Source organism: Arachis stenosperma, chromosome 2 (assembly GCF_014773155.1).
Source record: "Arachis stenosperma cultivar V10309 chromosome 2, arast.V10309.gnm1.PFL2, whole genome shotgun sequence".
NCBI lineage: Eukaryota > Viridiplantae > Streptophyta > Magnoliopsida > Fabales > Fabaceae > Arachis > Arachis stenosperma.
Window position 1 is genome coordinate 120,790,046 of NC_080378.1, and position 19,906 is coordinate 120,809,951.

At 31.3% G+C, this 19,906-nt stretch overlaps 1 protein-coding gene and 1 long non-coding RNA gene across 2 annotated transcripts; both read left to right on the forward strand.

The window, feature by feature from the left end:
• The first annotated feature begins 1,590 nt into the window (after nucleotides 1-1,590).
• LOC130961881 (uncharacterized) lies at nucleotides 1,591-2,503 on the forward strand. Its single transcript, XR_009079647.1, has 2 exons — nucleotides 1,591-1,785; nucleotides 1,862-2,503. It is a non-coding gene; the product is annotated as an uncharacterized LOC130961881 (long non-coding RNA).
• A 5,354-nt stretch (nucleotides 2,504-7,857) lies between these two features.
• Nucleotides 7,858-12,166, forward strand: LOC130960268 (uncharacterized). Its single transcript, XM_057885637.1, has 6 exons — nucleotides 7,858-8,694; nucleotides 9,277-9,812; nucleotides 10,118-10,218; nucleotides 10,359-10,425; nucleotides 10,508-10,602; nucleotides 11,795-12,166. Exons 1-5 carry the CDS (start codon nucleotides 7,965-7,967, stop codon nucleotides 10,544-10,546), a joined length of 1,473 nt encoding a protein of 490 aa, XP_057741620.1. The 5' UTR covers nucleotides 7,858-7,964; the 3' UTR covers nucleotides 10,547-10,602; nucleotides 11,795-12,166.
• The last annotated feature ends 7,740 nt before the right edge of the window (nucleotides 12,167-19,906 follow it).

Consider the following 19,906-nt stretch of genomic DNA (forward strand, 5'->3'; position numbering starts at 1 on the left):
AATGATAATTTATTTAGAATTATAAATATAACAAAGTTAAATTAAAAAGATGAGTGATATGTTTTAATTTAGTATAAATGTAATCACAATTAAGAGAGTCTTATTTGTATTTTAAAAATTAAAAAAATAAATAAAGTTCATCAATTGGAGGGTGGATTTTTTGTATTTTAAAAATTTTTAAAAATTAAAATTCATAAATTGAAAGATTAGATTTGTGTAAGTTTACAAATCAGAAGTTCCATTTTGTGTTTTTAAATTTCAAAAAATTAAACTTTCCAATTAAAATGTTAGATTTGTGATCTCCATATAAGAAAACACACAAATTTCATAAGTTATTGAAAAATACTATTATGAATTCAATATCAAAATTAAAAGTGTTTATGAATTAGCTAAAAAATTTTTTAATCCATGAATTATTTATTTTTAAATTAATTTATAATATTTTGATTTATAGTATGAATGATAATTTATTTAAAATTACAAATGTAACAACAAAGTTAAATTTAAAAAGATGAGTGAAAAAAATTTAAAAAACAAAACTGGAGTCTGAAACATAACCCAAATTATTTGGTACGTATGAATATTTTTTAAAATGTTCAATATTTAAAATTATTTATATGCATGAATATTTACTTAGGTTCAAGTTTTGCATATAAATATTTTTTCATCTTTTTAAATTTAATTTTATTGTTATATTTGTAATTCTAAATAAATTATCATTCTTATTATAAATCAAAATATATAAATTAATTTTAAAAAATAAATAATTCATGGACTAAAGAAAAATGTAAGAAAATTTAGTATTATTGACAAATTTTTTTTAAAGGTACTCTCACAAAATAAAAATAACACTTGTTAATTTTTTATACAAAATGTAAGAAAATTTAATATTATACAATAATTTAGAGATTAAATTTTGAATTTAATGTTTATTTTTTAATATTTATTGTTTGTAGTATTTTTTGGTGACTTTATTGTTTGTAGTATTTAATATTATTTATGCATACTTAAATATTTAATAAAAACTAATGAATTTTATTGATAAAATAAATATAATAAAATATATTTCTTAATAGTAATCCATTACAGTCCAAAAATTATTTTTTTTTTGGCCCAATTTTTTTGATCCAATACAACAAAAATATATCTGTAATTAAAGTTTATTAGTATTAATGTTTAATTGAAAAAGACAAAATCTAAATTTTGATGTATTTATCTTGTCACATCTGATCAAAACAATAATAGCAAGAGATAGGTGTCACTCCTAAACCTATGCCACGTTAGTTTCCTCATGTGTAGAAAAAAATTTATTTCTACACCATAGAATTCACCTAAAAAAAATACTACTACCACTCCAATATTAAAAATAAAAAGCTCTTGGGATGGATGGCTTATTTTGTTCAAGACTATAATAAAGCACAAGGTATAGGCAAACAGAAGACACTTTATGGGAGGAGAATGGAAAAAGTGTTTATCATATGTGGAACAATATAATGGAGGTGACAAAGGCATATCCTTTCGAAGATGCTAAATTAGGAACCTCCTTTTAAATTTTTCTTTTTGAAAAAACAAAAATTGTCACACTACAACATCACAATAAGTACTTAAGGTCCTCTCACTCCTTTATTGCCATTATTGACCACAAAAACAAGCACATACACAAAGTCCTATAACATCCAATTCATAGCTACTATCCCAAACCCTCTTACACCACCATCACCAAAAACATGTAGCTAGTAACATCCAAGTCCTCCATACCCCATGATGCTCTTCTCTTCATGCAAAGTAAGTTTGTATTATTTAGGGTTTAAAGTTAAAGATAATTTTTTTTTTAAATTTTTTTTAATCGTGGTATTTATAGGGCGAAAAATATGAAATTTTGGTGGGCTTGCGCCAAGCTAAAGAGCTAAGACGAGCCGACATATTAGAAGATATTGTGGTGGTAATGGTAATGGTAATGATGGTGGTAATATTAATGGTAGTTGGTATAATAGTATACCAAATTCCATAAGTTTATATACATATATAAAATATGTATACTTTCAAATTCCAAAAGAATAATAAGTTAAAAGATCACTGCCGAGTAAGAATCTCTCCTTAATTTATTAAGGATGATTTTCTTCTCCTGAAAAGGGCAACTTCAAATCCTTTGGCATTTTTCCATCAAGTCCCTCTCTACCTCCCTTCACTCTCTTTTGTGAATTCAGGATTTCAGAGAGAAAAGCAACATCGATCCATCACTAATTCACTATATTATGTAATATGTATTGTGTGTTCTCTTTTTTTTTTTTAATGTAGTTCTTGCTTAATTTGCACTTTATGTGATTTCAATTGCAGGTTATGTCTACTATTATTATCACTATGATCAACTTTATAGTATAGTTTTACTGTATTGGTAGGTAGCAAATAATAATGTAATCTATGTTGAATAGGCTTCTATATGGCCAAAGTGTGGTGGCTTTTTTCTTTCAATTTTTTTTTTATAAAATGATTAAATATCTTATTATTATGTGTTATTCTGCTACGGTTTGGTTTAGTTCTTATTATTTACATAATGGACTATTGAGTTATAAAATGAACATCCTCTGTAATAAAGTTTCAGCTAATAAAAAAATATAACACTAATAGTTATATTTTTAATACTCCATAAACCTCCATTATACACATTATACAAATATTCTATTGAATCCTCATACTTTTTCTTTACATAATCACTCTAACAGCATCTACTTTTATTTGATTAAAAATGCATAATACTGTGTTTATCTAATATATTAGATATACTTTTAATATCTTATTCATTCTTATATAAAGTATATCTCATTAATTCTGATGTGAAGTATTATATAATGATTTGAAATAATTCTTCTTATTAATTATTCTCCTAACATTTAAAGAGGTACAAATTTAAATATATATAATTTCTTAAAAATATATAAAAAATCTAATTTTTTATTTAACAATTAAAAAATAATTAAAAGAATGAGTAATTATTTTAAATTATTTTTCATACTATGCCGTTTGAGTTATAGTTAGATTATCAAAGATAAAGATACTCGAACTCACAATCTCTTAGATAAATATAAAAAGACTATACATATATGCCATTTGAGCTATAACTCTTTGGCCAATACATAATTCTATTGAAGAAAAAGAAAAATCAATAGCCATATTGCACGTACATAGATATATTACCAGTATTTTTTCTAAAATTTTTTTAAAGAAATTTTAGAAAATTAATAGAATTTATTATTTTTTATTAATAATATTAATTATTAATTTAATTTTTTTATTTAATAATTTAATAATATATTTTTAGTTTACAGTTTAAAATATTATTAACTAATTATTAACTAAAAAAATAAAATTTTTTACTTCTCTAACATCTTCCTTTATCTTATGTATTTTCATATTATGTAGACAATATGAAATAAAATATGCATTTTCATACTTTTTAATGGACATTTGTTATTTTTAATAAAATACTAAAATTGACAATTACAAATAAATATAGATAAAATTTATATCTAAATACAATGAGAATTAAAAAGAGTTTAGTAGATAATTTTTTTCTAACCACAATATTTATCTATATTTTATTATTATTATTTGATTTTAATTTTAATATATTATTAATATAAAATAATTTTGTAGATACCTAAACAATTAAATAATTATTATATTAATAAAAATAATTATTTTTTATTAATTATATAAATAATTATAAATAATAAATATAATTAAATAATTTTATATTATTTTTTAAATTTTTTAAATTTAAATTCTATTTAAAAGTCTATGGAGTCCATAAGTTACTGAATACAATGCGAGTTTAAAATTGTTTAACGAGTGAATTGACTATTAAATTAAGCCAAGTTGGAGCTGATTAATTTTGATATGGAAAAGGGTTTGGTGATGTGCATTGAAATGGGTGTTTCACCAATTTTTCCACTACTATGGGCCAGACCACAAACGCAAGTTGCGTTTTTAATTTTTTACAATTAGTTTTTTTTTTGTTTCTGAAGCTAAGGAAAAAACGCAAGTTACGTTTTTTGCATGGAAGCACAACAAACGCATGTTGCGTTTGTCAAATTGGCATTAAAAAATTTTTTTAAATTAAAACGCATGATGCGTTTGTCAAAGTGATGGGCTCAGAATTTTTTTTGGGCAGAGTAAATCGCATGTTGCATTTTATTTGGGCCAAAAAAATTTTTTTGAAGTCCGTAAAACGCAGGTTGCGTTTTATATGTAAAATAATATTTTAATGAAGAGCCTTGCATATAAATTGCTAACTCAGCTATCTCTAACTCGTACCTGACTCCTAAATTCTTCAGTTGTGCTCCTTTTCACCTTTCATTCATTCATGCATCCCATAATTGTGAGATTTTTTGGGTATTAGAAGGGTAAAAAAAGTGAGATTATGGAAGGTATTGCAAATATACGAGTGTATTATAACGGTGTGAGGTTATACCGAACACACACGAAGGAGTGACTTTTGTTTGTGAATGTCCGTTTTCATTTGCTATTCCATATACCACGAGTTTTGTAGAGTTGCAAAATGGTCTTTGTGTCAACATACCAAGTCATATTTCGAAAAGGGTGAGCCATATTTTGTACAGGAGTCTTGTACAAGTATTTGGTGGGCTGATACAGTTTCAAATAATGGCCATCACTGACGATGCAAGCATGCAGCAGATGTTCTGTATTTATCAACAAACCCGATTTCAGGTGCCGCTAATAGAGCTGTACGTTGAGTTTGAATAGCATAACGGGGGTGGACGAGTTTGACGAGGAGGTCAACATTAACGAGTTCGGGGATATAGGCTGGGAAGAAGATAACGACGACAGTGAAGAGGAGTTCGAAGCCAACTATGAAGTCGATGACGAAAACGATGACGGAGATCTGGCAGGCAATCCGGCGGTGCCAAATGAAGCGCATGCTGTTATAAGCCAGCAGCCGTTTGGTGTTCCGTCTTTTATGCGTACTCTTGATCTCGAAGCCATGCATGCGCCAGAATTTCCTGAGTATGCGAATATGGGTATGTTATATTATGGTTATTAATTCACGTTACCACTAGTGTCCATTTTATTTGCCTTGTCTGACTGATGGTGGTGCGCTTATCGTAGGTGAAAGCAACGCTGCGGCCGAAGATGGTGAATTCAGTGTCGGAATGGAATTTGGCTCTAGAGAGTCGGTGATATCTGCAATCAAAAGTTACACTATCTCTAGAGGAGTTGATTACACTGTGTATGAGTCTGAGCCGCAGACATTCTATGCGAAATGCAAGGGTTATGGTGCCGGGTGCGATTGGCTTATCCGAGCTAGCTTGATTCGAAAGAAAGCTTGTTGGGAGATCAGGAGATACAATGGCAAACACACGTGCACCATGGGAACGATCTCGCAAGATCATGCCAAGTTGGACTCAGACACAATTGCAGATGCCATTAGGCCGTTGGTCGAAGCAGATCCGTCCATAAAGGTGAAGTCTATTATTGCAGAAGTTCAGTCAAAGTGCAAGGCTTGGTTGGCAAAGCAGAAATCTGTCGCAAAAGTTTTTGGTGGTTGGGAGGTTTCTTACCAGACTCTGCCAGTTTGGTTGAAAGCAATGACTGCAAAGATGCCAAGGTCTCGTGTTTAAATAAAGGCGCTCCCTGTTTACCGTGAGAGTGAGGAGGTTCAAGGTGTAAGAGTTCTTCATCGCGTTTTTTGGAGCTTCTATCCATGTATATCTTGTATGCCGGCGCCAATGACTCCACCTACGCACAAGTAGGATGACCTCAACAACAACAACAACAACGATGATGATGATGATGATGATGATGATGATGATGATGATGATGATAATTAATAATAATAACAGTAAAGTACAATACCGTCGCGCAAGTGGAACACCAATATCGAGAAGCTGATTGCGCGGTATAGGGGCCATGAACGGCATACGCTCCCACGTCCAAACAAAAAGCAAAATCAGTGGCCCATCCATCTCTTTACAGTTGTACCGCGATGCACGACACAACGATCTGTATAGATGTGCCAGACTAGCTGCCCCCCAACTGTATTGTGAGATCTAATGAAAATTCCGAAGTAGAGGCAAAAACTTCGAGTTCAAAGACGTGGTGGACTTATCTGGAAACACCACTGTACCAAGCACGCAAAAAATGTGAGCCCTGACATACCGCTCAATAGACTCCTGCGTGTCACACGGTTCACTGTCTCGACACCGCCGGACCCAATGGAGATTTACCTTGCCCAACACGTGATCGTCCGGACCCGGTTGCCGACCAAAACAAGCGACGCAGTTATCCACCAAAAACTGGTAACTACTATCCGATCTACCCGTGACGGGTTCTCCGTTAACCTGGAGGCCAAGTATATGTATCACGTCTTCCAGCGTCACCGTCACTTCACCAACTGGAAGGTGGAACGTATGGGTTTCTGGCCTCCATCGTTCCACCAGGGCACTTAAGAGTGCAGAATGACCTATCATTTCACCAATTCGCGAAACATGTTGAAACCCAGTTAATGCTAGTGCCTCTGCAGCTCTCTCATTAAAGGTATCCGGCGGATCAAGTTTTCTAGGCAACAAATTTCTGATCGCCTGCAAAAAAAAGATAATATTCATTGAAATTAACAACAACTAACACAATAATATTAATCCTAAACAACAACAACAACACAACAACAACAACAACAACAACAATAATAATAATAATAATAATAATAATAATCTGGTTATTACTACTACTACTACTATATTGAGGGCAATAATAATAATAATAATAATAATAATAATAATAATATAATAATAATAATAATAATAATAATAATAATAATAATAATAATAATAATAATCTGGTTATTACTACTACTACTATATTGAGGGCAATAATAATCATCATCATCATAATAATAATAATAACTACTACTATTATTATAATTATTACTACTACTACTACTACTACTAATAATAATAATAATAATAATAATAATAATAATAATAATAATACTTCTACTTCTACTTCTACACTACGGTTATAATAATAATAATAATAATAATAATAATAATAATAATAATAATAATGTTGTTACTAACTAAAGTAATAATAACAATAACACTGTTCAAATAAAAAAAATAAATTAAAAATAAATATATTTATTTATCATAAAATTAAAAGAAAAAATATTACCCATTGAGGATGATCCAAATACTCAATAATGTGTTCTTCAGGTAACGTAAAATTACGAACCATTTTTTTTTATTCATAAACTTAAACCCAGTCTATTATTTCTTCTTCTTCCTCCCACAGGCAACACTGCCATACTCCTCCACCGCAGTTTCAACTCTCTTTGTTACACTCTCCCTCTCTCCATCTGCGTTTGTAAATTTGCCTTTTTAAAGCCCTCTCTAAATCCATTCATTGGACACGCGTCAAACATGCAACAAGGGTCAGTGACAATCGCAACCTGCGATTGTGGACTGCAGCTTGACCAAATTCTTTTCCATGCATTGGTTTCACTTCTGTTCTAGAATAAAACGCAACTTGCATTTTTCAGTGTACAGCAGACACGTCCCATCCATGCATTGGCTTTATCTTTGTTCATCAATAAAACGCAACTTGCATTTTTCAGAGGCTGCTTTTGGCAGATCCACATTTCAGGATAACACACCATGTTACAATAACCTTGCATAACACCATTTTTGGTTCCATTCATAAATTATTTTCCGCCAAGTTGGTTAAATATTTTCTAATATTAGTGTATAAAAAATAAAAAATGACAATTATCATTTTTGGGAAAAGCTTATCCTCTTTTTTTTTTCACTGACGTACTTAACAAGTTGGGGTTACTAGCGAGTAAAAAGTAAAAACCAAACCCTAATTGTCTCGTTCTTCCTCAAATTTACTCGTTCTTCCCCAAATTTACTTAAACAAAGATCAAAACTTTTTTAGTATTACAAATCCAAATGGACCCCGACATTTCGCGGTGGCTTGCGGAATTCCAACTCCGGAGTTCCGCCCCCGACTCCGTCGTCGCCGACTTCCTTAAGTCCCTTAATCTCTCCAAACCCGATAACAAACTTAAGAAAACCCTCCTCCTCCGCATCCTCCAATCCGAAATCACCAATGCCTCAATCACCGAAGAGGCTCTTGAGGTACTCGAGGAAATCGAAGCCATTGACGGAAACGACGCCGTTCCGCTCCTCGATTTCATGCGCACAGCCTACTGCGCCATCGCCGTCGAATGCACAGTCAAGTACCTCTCCGCCGCCTCCAACGGCGTTCCCAGCAAGGAGTACTTAGCCGCCATGGCGCGTATCTGGTTTGGGCGAGTGCTGAAATTGGAACATAGCCAGAGCAAGCTGTTCTCTTACGAGCTTGCACAGTGGATGGAGAACATTGAGGCTGCAGTTGTTGACACCGAGATTTATCAGAGGTTGGCGAAGTTGAATACGCGATACGATGCGTTTTCCGCAGTTAGGGTTTATCTGCAGAAAGTTTGGGAAACGATGGGGCCTTGTTTTCTTGACACGTTAGCGGAAATGACATTTAAGGGCATGAATAAAGAATCTGCAAGTAAGGTTTTGTTGATGGAGCATGTGGAGTTGAATGGTGGACATGAGGGGAAGGAACAGTTGGAGGAGAGAGCTGAAGGTTCTGTTGATGGAACCCAGGAGCCTGCAAAGGGGGAAAAGGGTATGTTCTATTTGGTGGATTTTGATGTTAATGTGTTGCATGTGTTGCATACAAATTTTCTGTCTTTTGGTTATTAGTGTACAATGCACAATAGTGTTAGATGTTTTAGTGTTTCAAGTTCAAATTTTGGTGCTGGATAGTGTTAACCCTATCTAGTTTTGAGTCTCTAATAACAAGAGTTTCTAAAATGTATATGTTATTTGTTTTTTCATTGCTTGTTTAACTAAGGTTATGCATGGTTAATTAGTACTCTAGAAATAATAATTTAGCCACATGATATTTCCACTAGAAAAGAAATTTGCGGCTTATTATTGGCTGAAGTACTAAGTTACTAAATGTGAATGGGAAAAAATGCTTCCTTTACTTGGTTTATGCTTTTACCTTTTGCTCTTGCTTTCCACATACCAGAGGACTCTTTTCAAGCATGGTCAGTTTAAGTTTGAATTTTCTTTTAGCAAATGATGGGTTTGCTCATTATTGAAAACAAGTGACAACTGATACAATTTATAATTCTGCTAACGAGTTGCTATCCTACTCCTGTTCTTTGTTATTTACACGTGTACTATACTATGTCCTCATTAGCAAGCCAGAAAGGTGATCCCCAACTTCAACGCAAGCTCCCTGCATTTCTTAGATGCCATAGAGGAGTTAATAAATCTATTGCTGAGGAATTGGGAACAGAACATTCAGGGAGCAAAAATGGTACCGAGTTTAGTGCTGAAGTTAAAGTAGCTGAGGAATCTCTTCCTGAGGCATTGAATGTATCTGATGCTGTTGGATTAAAACTTGCACAGAAAGGTACAAATCAAGAAGGACCCATGGAAAACATGAGTGTGGATGTAGATGTGCCCAACAGCCCCAACTTAAATACTTCCAGGGCTATTGTTCTTTTTCAACCTAACGATGCTGATCATGAGAAGAAGTCTTCTGTTCATCATAGTAGAGTTCAAGTTCAATGTCCCAATTTAATGGAGGAGAACAATACTGCTCATGAAAGCTCCAATTTGATGGAGCAGAACAGCACTGCTCATGAAATCCCCAATTTGATGGAGCAGAACAGCACTGCTCATGAAAGCCCCAATTCGATGGAGAAGAACAGTACTACTCGTAGGTATAAGGTAATATTGTTTTTATCAACTATTTTAATCTGGGAGCATAGATCTTGAGGGTGGTATTTTTTTCAAGGTAACTTTTTTCAATGAGGGGAAAAAATGTGATGCAGTGAAAACTTTGGGTTTTGCAAATGTGGACCATTAAGGACTGGTCTTTACACAATAAGATAGTTGCTAGATTCTATTATTATTATTATTATTATTATTATTATTATTATTATTATTATTATTATTATTAATGGTCTATGCATTCACTTTGTACTTCTTTGTATCTTTGCATTGGTATATTAGTTATTTATTTATCGTTGCAGAGGGATAATTCAAAAGATAATCCCACTGGAGTGCAACTAAGAAGAAAGCAAAGAAGATGGTCTCCAATGGAAGAGGACGCACTAAGAATTGGTGTGGAAAAGTATGTGCTATTTCTAAACTAGTCAAATCAAAAGGTTTCAGGGTGAACTGTCTTGGTTGTTAGTTTTACTTGAAATTGAAAACTATTCAATTTAGTTAATGGTTTTGTGTTTCCATTATTGACCATATTTTCTTGTACAGGTTTGGCTCAGGAAACTGGAAAGCAATTCTGAGTTTTTACAGTAACATATTTCAAGATAGAAAAGCAGTATGTAATATATTCCCCAAAGTGGTTTGCCTTGTTTCTTTCTTGATGTAAGCATTTAGTACAACTCCAATGGTTTTGTCAGATTGATTTGAAGGACAAGTGGAGAAATCTGATGCGGTAATGAATAGTGAATACTGATGCAGATGAATTTTTTGAGCATGCAGATGTCTTAGGGAGGTATGTTTCTTTGCAGTTGTCCTCTAAATTGTATATCTGCAGTTCTTAAGGTTATTTCTTTTAAGGCTCACTCTTAAGTTTTTTGAACCTGAATTTTTTTGAAGAAAGAATTGGTTTTGTATGTAGCTTGGTTAAAAGATAGAACATACTGTTTGTTGTTGTATAAAATCACTCTTAATTAGTTGACATGATGAATAGACCTCTCTTCCCACAAGCTAAGCTTATCTATAATTCCCTTCTTTTCTCATGTTGCATGATTAATAGGTTTAATTGAATAATTTATAATAATTGATGTCAGTTGCTGCCATCTACTATATGATATGATAGAGTTGAGCAAGAGAGTTTCAGATCAGATATAGCTATCTCTATTTTAGAGATAAAACACTAGTCCCCATTATGGCGATAATAATTTATCACGTTGCACAATTAATTGATTAAAGTTAGGTGAAACTGTGAAACACTAAGAGGAACATTTCATCATGTGCTTGTTGAAATGAATTAGGCCTTAACATTGATCATATATAGAAGCACTGATATCTTATAAAAAAACTTCATCTAATGCTAGATATTAAATCATTATTGTGTAATGGTTTACAAGTGCTTCTAAACCAACTTTCCTGTATCCCTAAGCAAAGCACCTGCATCACCCACATCTAGCTTCATTATTAATTAATTTATTTGTTTGTAAAGTCTTTAACATGAGTGATGGAAGTCATCTTTCTTCGTAGCCATTCAATGTGCATGGCATGACCAAAGCTAATAGTGAAAAACATTACCGGCTTAATTGTACATTCCCATCTGCTTAATTGAGAATAAACATTAGCTGCTTATTTTGCATGATTGTAAGTATTAGGAACATTATATTGATTACCATTGTTCCCTTTAAAATTGGGTTCACTGCTCTGCATTTCTTGTATTCTCTAATTGTAGAAGGCATCAAATAGTTCCCACCTAGAACTTTGTTTCTAGTTTGCATTTCTAAACTTGTACCTCTGATTTCTAAACTCTTTCTTTTGTAGTTTTGAAATATTGAAGCAAAAAAAGTGGTTCACCAGTGTAATAAGCAGTCTTATAATCTGAACTATATGATAGAATTTATCTATCCATTAGTGATTCCTCTTGAATCCATTTAATATTTATTTCATTGCATTGAACTTCACCTTATCCCTTTTGTTTGCTCTTTTATTTGCAGGACATGTTCTTTTGCAGCAGCATATCCTTTGGAACCATCTCTAGTTGTCTTCACCTCTATTTTGCATTTTGTCCCACCATTCTAACATGCTTGTGTTTACATAGTTGATAACATTCAAACACCAGGTTTTATAATGTGTAAGAGAATGCAAACAACGAATTTAGTTATCAACCCAATAACATTTTGTTGATATAGATATATATAACTAACAACTATTGGAGTGTACATACAAATCCATTGCAATGTCCATATAATAGAATCAGAACTACTGATTATGCTTTCAGTATGTCTTTTATGGCCTGATTGGACCAACTTGATATTATTGTCCTATGCAATAACTTTTTTTTGTTGATTGCATATTTGTTAATTGTTATGCATTGAGACATTGGTGATCATTACTTATCCTTTTATTAATGTTGATTTTCATCTTTTTGGCTGAATTTGATAGGAATTTTCTGTGAACTTTATAGTTATTTGAGTTGTGATAAGGATCCATTCTCAAGAGAAAATAGACTTAAATGTGTGTTGAAAATAAAGATCTCATGCATGTATAAATAGGGGGTATAGTGCGAGACTTTTCACACAGCAATATCAACAACAAATATTATTTCTCTGTTTTTTTATACAATAAAGCACTTCTTTAATTTACTTTCTCTCTTCATATAATATTAATATAATATTAATATATTATCTTTATAGTAATATAATAGTATTGGTAAATATTGATAGTAGTATTTTATTTATATTTTATTTTATTATCTCTTTCTTATTTATTTTAGAAAACGTTATCAGCACGAGACTTTGATCAAATTTTTAGAAAGACTCAGGTAACAAATTTTTATTATGTCGAATTTCTCTCATCTTGAATTCAATACCTGGAAACAATTATTTATCATGGATATTAGATGCTGAAATTCATTTTGATTCAATAGATCTTGGAGATATCATTAAGGCTGAAAATAATGCATCATAGAAGGATAAAGCCAAAGTCATGATTTTTCTTCGTCGTCATCTTGACGAGAGATTGAAAAATGAATCTCTCACATTAAAAGATCCTGCAGATCTTTGGAAAGACCTTGAAGAAAGGTACAATCATAAAAAAACGGTGATATTTCCTCAAACTAGATATGAATGGACGCACTTGCGTCTACAAAATTTTAAATCTATAAATGAATATAATTCTGCAATGTTTCAAATCACCTCACGAATGAAATTATGTGGGGAAAAGATAACTGACCATGATATGTTGGAGAAAACTTTCTCAACCTTTCATGCCTCGAATATGCTCCTGCAGCAGCAGTATCGAGAAAAATGGTTTAAAAAAATATTCTGAGTTAATTTCTTACCTTCTTGTTACTGAACGCAACAATGAGTTGCTCTTGAAAAATCATGAAGCGCGTCCAACTGGTGCTGCCCCATTTCCTGAAATAAATGCGGTAAATTACCCTAGAAGAGGTAAATGACAAGATTTTAATAACAAGAAAAATTATGGAAGGAAAATGAATTATATTCAAAAGAAAGGATCTCACCAGAAGTGAGATAAAGAAAGAAATATCGGGCAGAATAAATCAACAGAGGATAAGTGTTTCCGTTGTGGTGGAAAGGGCCATTAGTCACGTACCTGTCGTACCCCAAGACACTTAGTCGATATTTACCAAGCATCTTTGAAAAAGGACGACAAGGGAAAAGAGTCGAATTTCGTTTTAAATGATGCTGAAAATTTCATCACTCATTATGATGTATCTGGTTTCTTTGAAGATCTTGAAGGAAATATTGGTCATTTGATCAATAATGGAATAGTTTAATGTGTGAGATTGTTAAGCATTCATGTAAATAAATAATATTGTTAAGTTTTATTTTCTATATATTTAAGTTTCAAATATGATGTATATAAATAATGAAATATTAATGTTTATGAACTTTGAAATCATTAAATATGTCATGTTTTAAAATAAAATTTTAGTATATGACATTATTTTTATGTTCAGTATTTCTTAGAAAAATAATTCCGATCAAGTATTCAATTTAACTGTGCATACTACTCATTTTATTATTATTTGTCTTTGAAGAGAATGGCAAGGATATGTAATGAAGATGTATGTCTTGCGGATAGTGCAAGTTCGTACATTATTCTCAAAAGATATATATTTTACCCATCTTGTGCCAAAAGAAGAATGTGTTAATACTATTATTGGCTCAGGCAATGTGATTGAATGTTCCAGAAGAGCTATAATTTTGTTTCTTAGAGGAACAAAATTCATAATAAATAATGCACTGTTGTCTACCAAGTCTCGAAGAAATTTGTTGAGTTTTAAAGATATTCACCGAAATGGATATCATATTGAGACTATGAATAAAGAAAATCATGAGTATTTATGTATCACAACTCATGATTCAAATAAGAAAGTTATATTAGAAAAATTACCCTCACTTTCATCTGGGTTATATTATACCAAGATTAGTGCAATTGAATCATATGCCATTGTAAACCAGAAGTTTACTAACCCAAATGATTTCATAACTTGGCACGACCGATTGGGTCATCTGGGACAACTATGATGAGGAGAATTATTGAAAACTCTCAAGGATATTCACTAAAGAACCAGAAGATTCTTAAAACTAGTGAATTTTGTTGTGTTGCATGTTCTCAGGAAAAGTTAATTTTAAGGCCATCACCAGTAAAGATTGGATTTGAGTCCCTGAATTTCTAGAAAGGATTCAAGGTGATATATGTGGACCTATTCATCCACCATGTGGATCTTTTAGATATTTTATGGTCCTAATAGACGCATCTTCGAGATGGTCACATGTATGCTTATTATCTTCTCGCAATCTGGCATTTGCGAAATTACTGGCTCAAATTATTCGATTAAAAGCACAATTTCCAGAAAATCCAATCAAAGCAATTCGTCTTGATAATGCTGGTGAATTTGCTTTCCAAGCTTTTGATGCTTATTGTATGGCTAATGGTATAAGTGTTGAACATCTAGTAGCTCATGTTCACACACAAAATGGGTTAGCAGAATGACTTATTAAATGCCTCCAATTAATTGCTAGACCCTTACTTATGAGAACAAATCTCCCAACATCGGTTTGGGGCATGCTATTTTACATGCTGCAGCAATTATTCGTTTGAGGCCAACGAGTTACCATCAGTTCTCTCCTATGCAATTAGCTTTTGGCCAGCAGGCAAATGTCTCCCATTTAAGAATATTTGGGTGTGCGATATATGTTCCCATTGCACCACCTAATCGCACCAAAATGGGACCCAAAAAAATTGGGGATATATGTTGGATATGATTATCCCTCTATAGTGAGGTATCTTGAAATACAAACTGGAGATGTATTTAAAGCCTGGTTTGCGGATTGTCATTTTGATGAATTAAAATTTTCAACATTAGGGGGAGAGAATAAGCTTCCTGAAAAGTAACTTAATTGGAATGCATCATCGTTGATGCATTTAGATCCTCGATCAGGGCAATGTGAACTTGAAGTTCAAAAGATTATACATTTGCAAAGAATAGCAAATGAATTGCCTGATGCATTTTCTGATACAAAGAGGATAACTAAATTTTATATACCAGCGAAAAATGCCCCAATTCGAATTGATGTCCCAGTAGGACAAGTAGCCACTGAAGTAAATTCACGCCAGAAGCGTGGCATGCCTGTCAGTTCCAAAGACAAAAATCCTCGAAAGAGAAAATAGGTAAATAATATTCCTGTTGAAAAAGACATAGTAGAGATACCTGCAGTTATCCAAAATTCTGATATAGTGTTAACGCCAGAAGACGTTCAGGTACCTGAAAATTGTGAAAATGACGATATCTCGATAAATTATGTCTTTACAGGAGAGAAATTGGACCTAAATAAGACAATTGTCAATGAAATATTTGCATATAATGTGGCATTAAAAATCATGCATGAAAGTAAGGATCTTGAGCCAAGATCAGTCGAAAAATGTCGACAAATGAATGATTGGCCAAAATGGAAAGAAGCCATGAAGGCTGAATTAGACTCACTTGCAAAACGTGAAGTCTTTGTACCTGTAATCCGTACACCTGAAGATGTAAAACCTGTTGGATACCGATGGGTATTTTTGAGAAAACGAAATGAGAAAAATGAAGTTGTGCGCTATAAAGCCCGACTTGTGGCACAAGGTTTTTCACAAAGGCTCGGTATAGATTATGAAGAAACGTATTCCCTTGTAGTGGATGCGATAACATTGCGTTATTTGGTCAGTTTATCTGCATATCATAAACTGCATATGCATTTAATGAATGTGGTAACAGCCTATTTATACGACTCATTAGATCGGGATATTTATATGAAAGTCCCTGAAGGACTAAAGATATCTAAACCATCCAATGAATATTCGCAAGGGTTATACTCAGTCAAATTGCAAAGATCTTTATATGGTCTAAAGCAATCTGGACGAATGTGGTATAATCGTCTTACTGAGTATTTGGCCAAAATGGATTCAAGAATGATGATATCTGTCCATGTGTTTTCATAAAGAAAATTGCATCTGGATTCATTATAATTGTTGTGTACGTTGATGATTTAAATATCATTGGAACTCCTGAAGAGATTCCAACAATTATAAAAACTTTAAAAGAAGAGTTTGAGATAAAAGATCTTGGAAAGACTAAATTTTTGTCTCGACCTGCAGATCGAGCATACAAAAAATAGGATCTTTATTCATCAAACAACATACACAGAAAAGATTTTGAAGAGATTTTATATGGATAAGTCACATCCCTTGAGTACCCCAATGATCGTAAGATCTTTGGATGTGGAGAAGGATCAATGCCGTCCTAAAGAAGAAAATGAAGATATCCTTGGTCTTGAAGTACCATATCTTAGTGCCATTTGAGCGCTAATATATCTTGCTAATAATACACGACCCAATATATCATTTGCTGTGAATTTACTAGCAAGATATAGTTCCTCTCCAACCAGAAGACATTGGAGTGGAATCAAACAGATCTTTCGATATTTTCATGGAACGGTTGATATGAGATTGTTTTATCCCTATGGATCCAAGTCACAATTAGTTGGGTATGCAGATGCTGGATATCTATCTGATCCACATAAAGGGAGATCTCAAACAGGATACCTATTCACATAATATAGCTCCAACTGTCATGTTTGAAGATAATACAACATGCATTGCTCAACTTAAAGGCGGATACATCAAAGGTGATAGAACAAAGCATATTTCTCCCAAATTCTTCTTCACTCATGATCTTCAAAATCAAGGAACAATTGATGTCCAATAGATCCGCTCAAGTGACAATCTGACATATTTATTCACAAAATCACTCCCAAAATCCTCCTTTGAAAGATTAGTATATGAGATTGGGATGCGCCGATTTCGAGACATTAAATGATGTCGCTAAGGGGGGAGACTGTACTCTTTTTTCCTTAGTCAGATTTTTTTTCCATTGAGTTTTTCTTGACAAGGTTTTTAATGAGGTAGTCCCATCACAAAGGATATTGTACTCTTTTTCCTTCACTAAAGTTTTTTTTCCACTTGATTTTTCTTTAGTAAGGTTTTAACGAGGCAATAATCCTAAATGAACATCCAAAGGGGAGTTTTGTGATAAGGATCAACGTGGATGCCCATTCTAAAGAGAAAATGGACTTAAATGCATGTTGAAAATAAAGACCTCATGCATACATGTATAAATAGGGGTATGGTACAAGACTTTTCACACAGCAATATCAACAACAAATATTCTCTCTTTTTTTTCTTATACAATAAAGCACTTCTTTAATTTACTTTCTCTCTTCATATAATACTAATATAATATTAATATATTATTTTTATAGTAGTATAATAATAGTATTTTATTTATATTTTATTTTATTATCTCTTCCTTATTATTTTACAACAATTTGCATGATTAATGCCAATATTCATTATGAGGGTAGTAAATTCATATAGGAGGGGCCGATGTATTATAACTATGTTTTTAAAATTGTAATATAATAATTTCAATGGCCTATTATTAAATTATGGGAAATAGATGCTATTTGTACACTAAAATCAGTTATTAATGTATTTGTGTACAAATATATGTGTATTTTAATTTATTTTCAATATTTATTTGTATTTTAGTATATATTTTATATTGGTGACTGACTTTAATGGCTAATTTTAGTGTTATCTAGTATAATCTTTAAACTATTTATATATTGCTTTTAAGAAAATATTACTAGAGGAAAGGAATATAACAAGTATGAATAATAATTAGGATTTTTTATTTTTTAAATTTTAAATGAATAAGAATTGAAATGTATATTTAATTTTTAAAAATATCAAAAATTCAAAATTCAAAATTCCTTTACTTAAAATTTTAAAAAAAATATTGATTAAAAATTTAAAACTCCAACCATTCTTCAAGAAATATTTTCCCACTTAAATGTAAATGTCACTAAGAAAAAGGGTAATATATACTAAATCATCTCTATTCCCTCTGAAGTAATAGTATTAGTAGTAATTGACTAATTGGTGTGGCTATTATTGCATTTAGGCTTTTTGAAATTCACTGACTTAGCTTGATTATTTTCATCTCCCTATTTAATTTTTGCCATTTTTTTTAACATGCTTTGGTCTCTACTGATTCACTGATTCCTTCAAGAAGGAAAATAAAATTACATCTTATCTTATTCTTATATTCTAAAATCAATAAAATTACACTTATAATCAAAAGAATTAAGTTTTAAAATAGTTTTTTCAACTCCGCTGTATTACCAACAACATTTCTGCCAATTTCTGCCAACTCTTGTTTATAATTATATTTAATAGAAGTGTCTTTGTGGATGTGTCTAATAAAAATATCTTTTCCATGACGATGTTTAATAGAAGTGTCTTTATAGATATATTTTTTGGATGTGTCTCTTTATATATGTGTTTAAAATATAATAATTAAACATTGTTGGTAAGAAGTTGGCAGATAATATATTGATACCTATACTTTTCCTAGTTTTTTACATTGGCTGCTTGTACTGAAAAAGACTTTTAAATTCCAATTATACCATAAATAGTCATAAGATAGAAAAAATTACACTATATTAATCTTTTTATACTCTTTTCATCAAGTTAATTCTTATACCATAAATGACTTGACACTTCCCTTTTAAACTAGATGAAATAACATGGTTTTAGTTTTGGTACTAAATGTTTAACTTTAATAGTCATATATTTTTATGCGTGAGTTAAGATGTTTTGTGGTTCATTAAGAGTTTAAGACTAAATAACGTTGCTTCTTCAAATTTCAAATATTTAGAACCAAAATTAAAACAATGTCGTCTAATTTAATATGAAAGGTTATGAATTTTATGAATTTTTTTAATACTAGTGGTTATTTTCAAAGAGTACTTTGCAATTTACTTAAAAATTATCAATAATGAAAATGAAAAATGTAAAGCGTAATCCAAATGTTGAGAATTTCTTGATATATATATTACTGAAGATCCCTTGAGATTGAAAAGATGATTATACTGCAATTATTATTGTTATTAGTTTAGTTCATATATTTTATATTATAATGATCTAAGTCAAATCTACTTGGATTTAAACGGTTGGTTTCAAAAAATTTCTTCTTATTGATCCAACTACTGGCGACTTTAATTTGGATCTAGTACCAATGTACCATAGATTTAGATCATCCCTAGTATTCATTCTCAAAAAACTTCTACACCCAAAAAAGAAAATTAAAAAAAATTTATTGCTTATGTTACTTGTCGATATTACCTACGATAAAATAATTATTTTTTTTAATAAATGTACTATAAAATATTGAAAACTTTAAATTTTGTTATTTTTAAATAACAAATTTTTATATTAAATATCTTAACCAATATTTTTAGAATACTTCTATTAAAACTTAAATTTGATTAAGTTATTCATCAAATAAAATTGATGAAATTAATTTTAACGGTGTGGATTTAAAATTAAGTTATTCACCAATATTTTTGTATGACCTCAAATTTAAGTTTTATTTTTTATTTAGTTATTAATGATTTTCAAATAAAATTGATGAAATTAATTTTAACTTTGTGGATTTATAGACTCAAAAGATTTTTATTTTTTTATCTTTTGGTTAA

Coding starts and splice junctions, on each gene's coding strand:
- LOC130960268 (XM_057885637.1), top strand. CDS start 7,965: ATGGACCCCGACATTTCGCGGTGGCTTGCGGAATTCCAACTCCGGAGT. Junction 8,695..9,276: donor GCCTGCAAAGGGGGAAAAGG/GTATGTTCTATT, acceptor TGTCCTCATTAG/CAAGCCAGAAAGGTGATCCC. Junction 10,219..10,358: donor CTAAGAATTGGTGTGGAAAA/GTATGTGCTATT, acceptor TTTCTTGTACAG/GTTTGGCTCAGGAAACTGGA.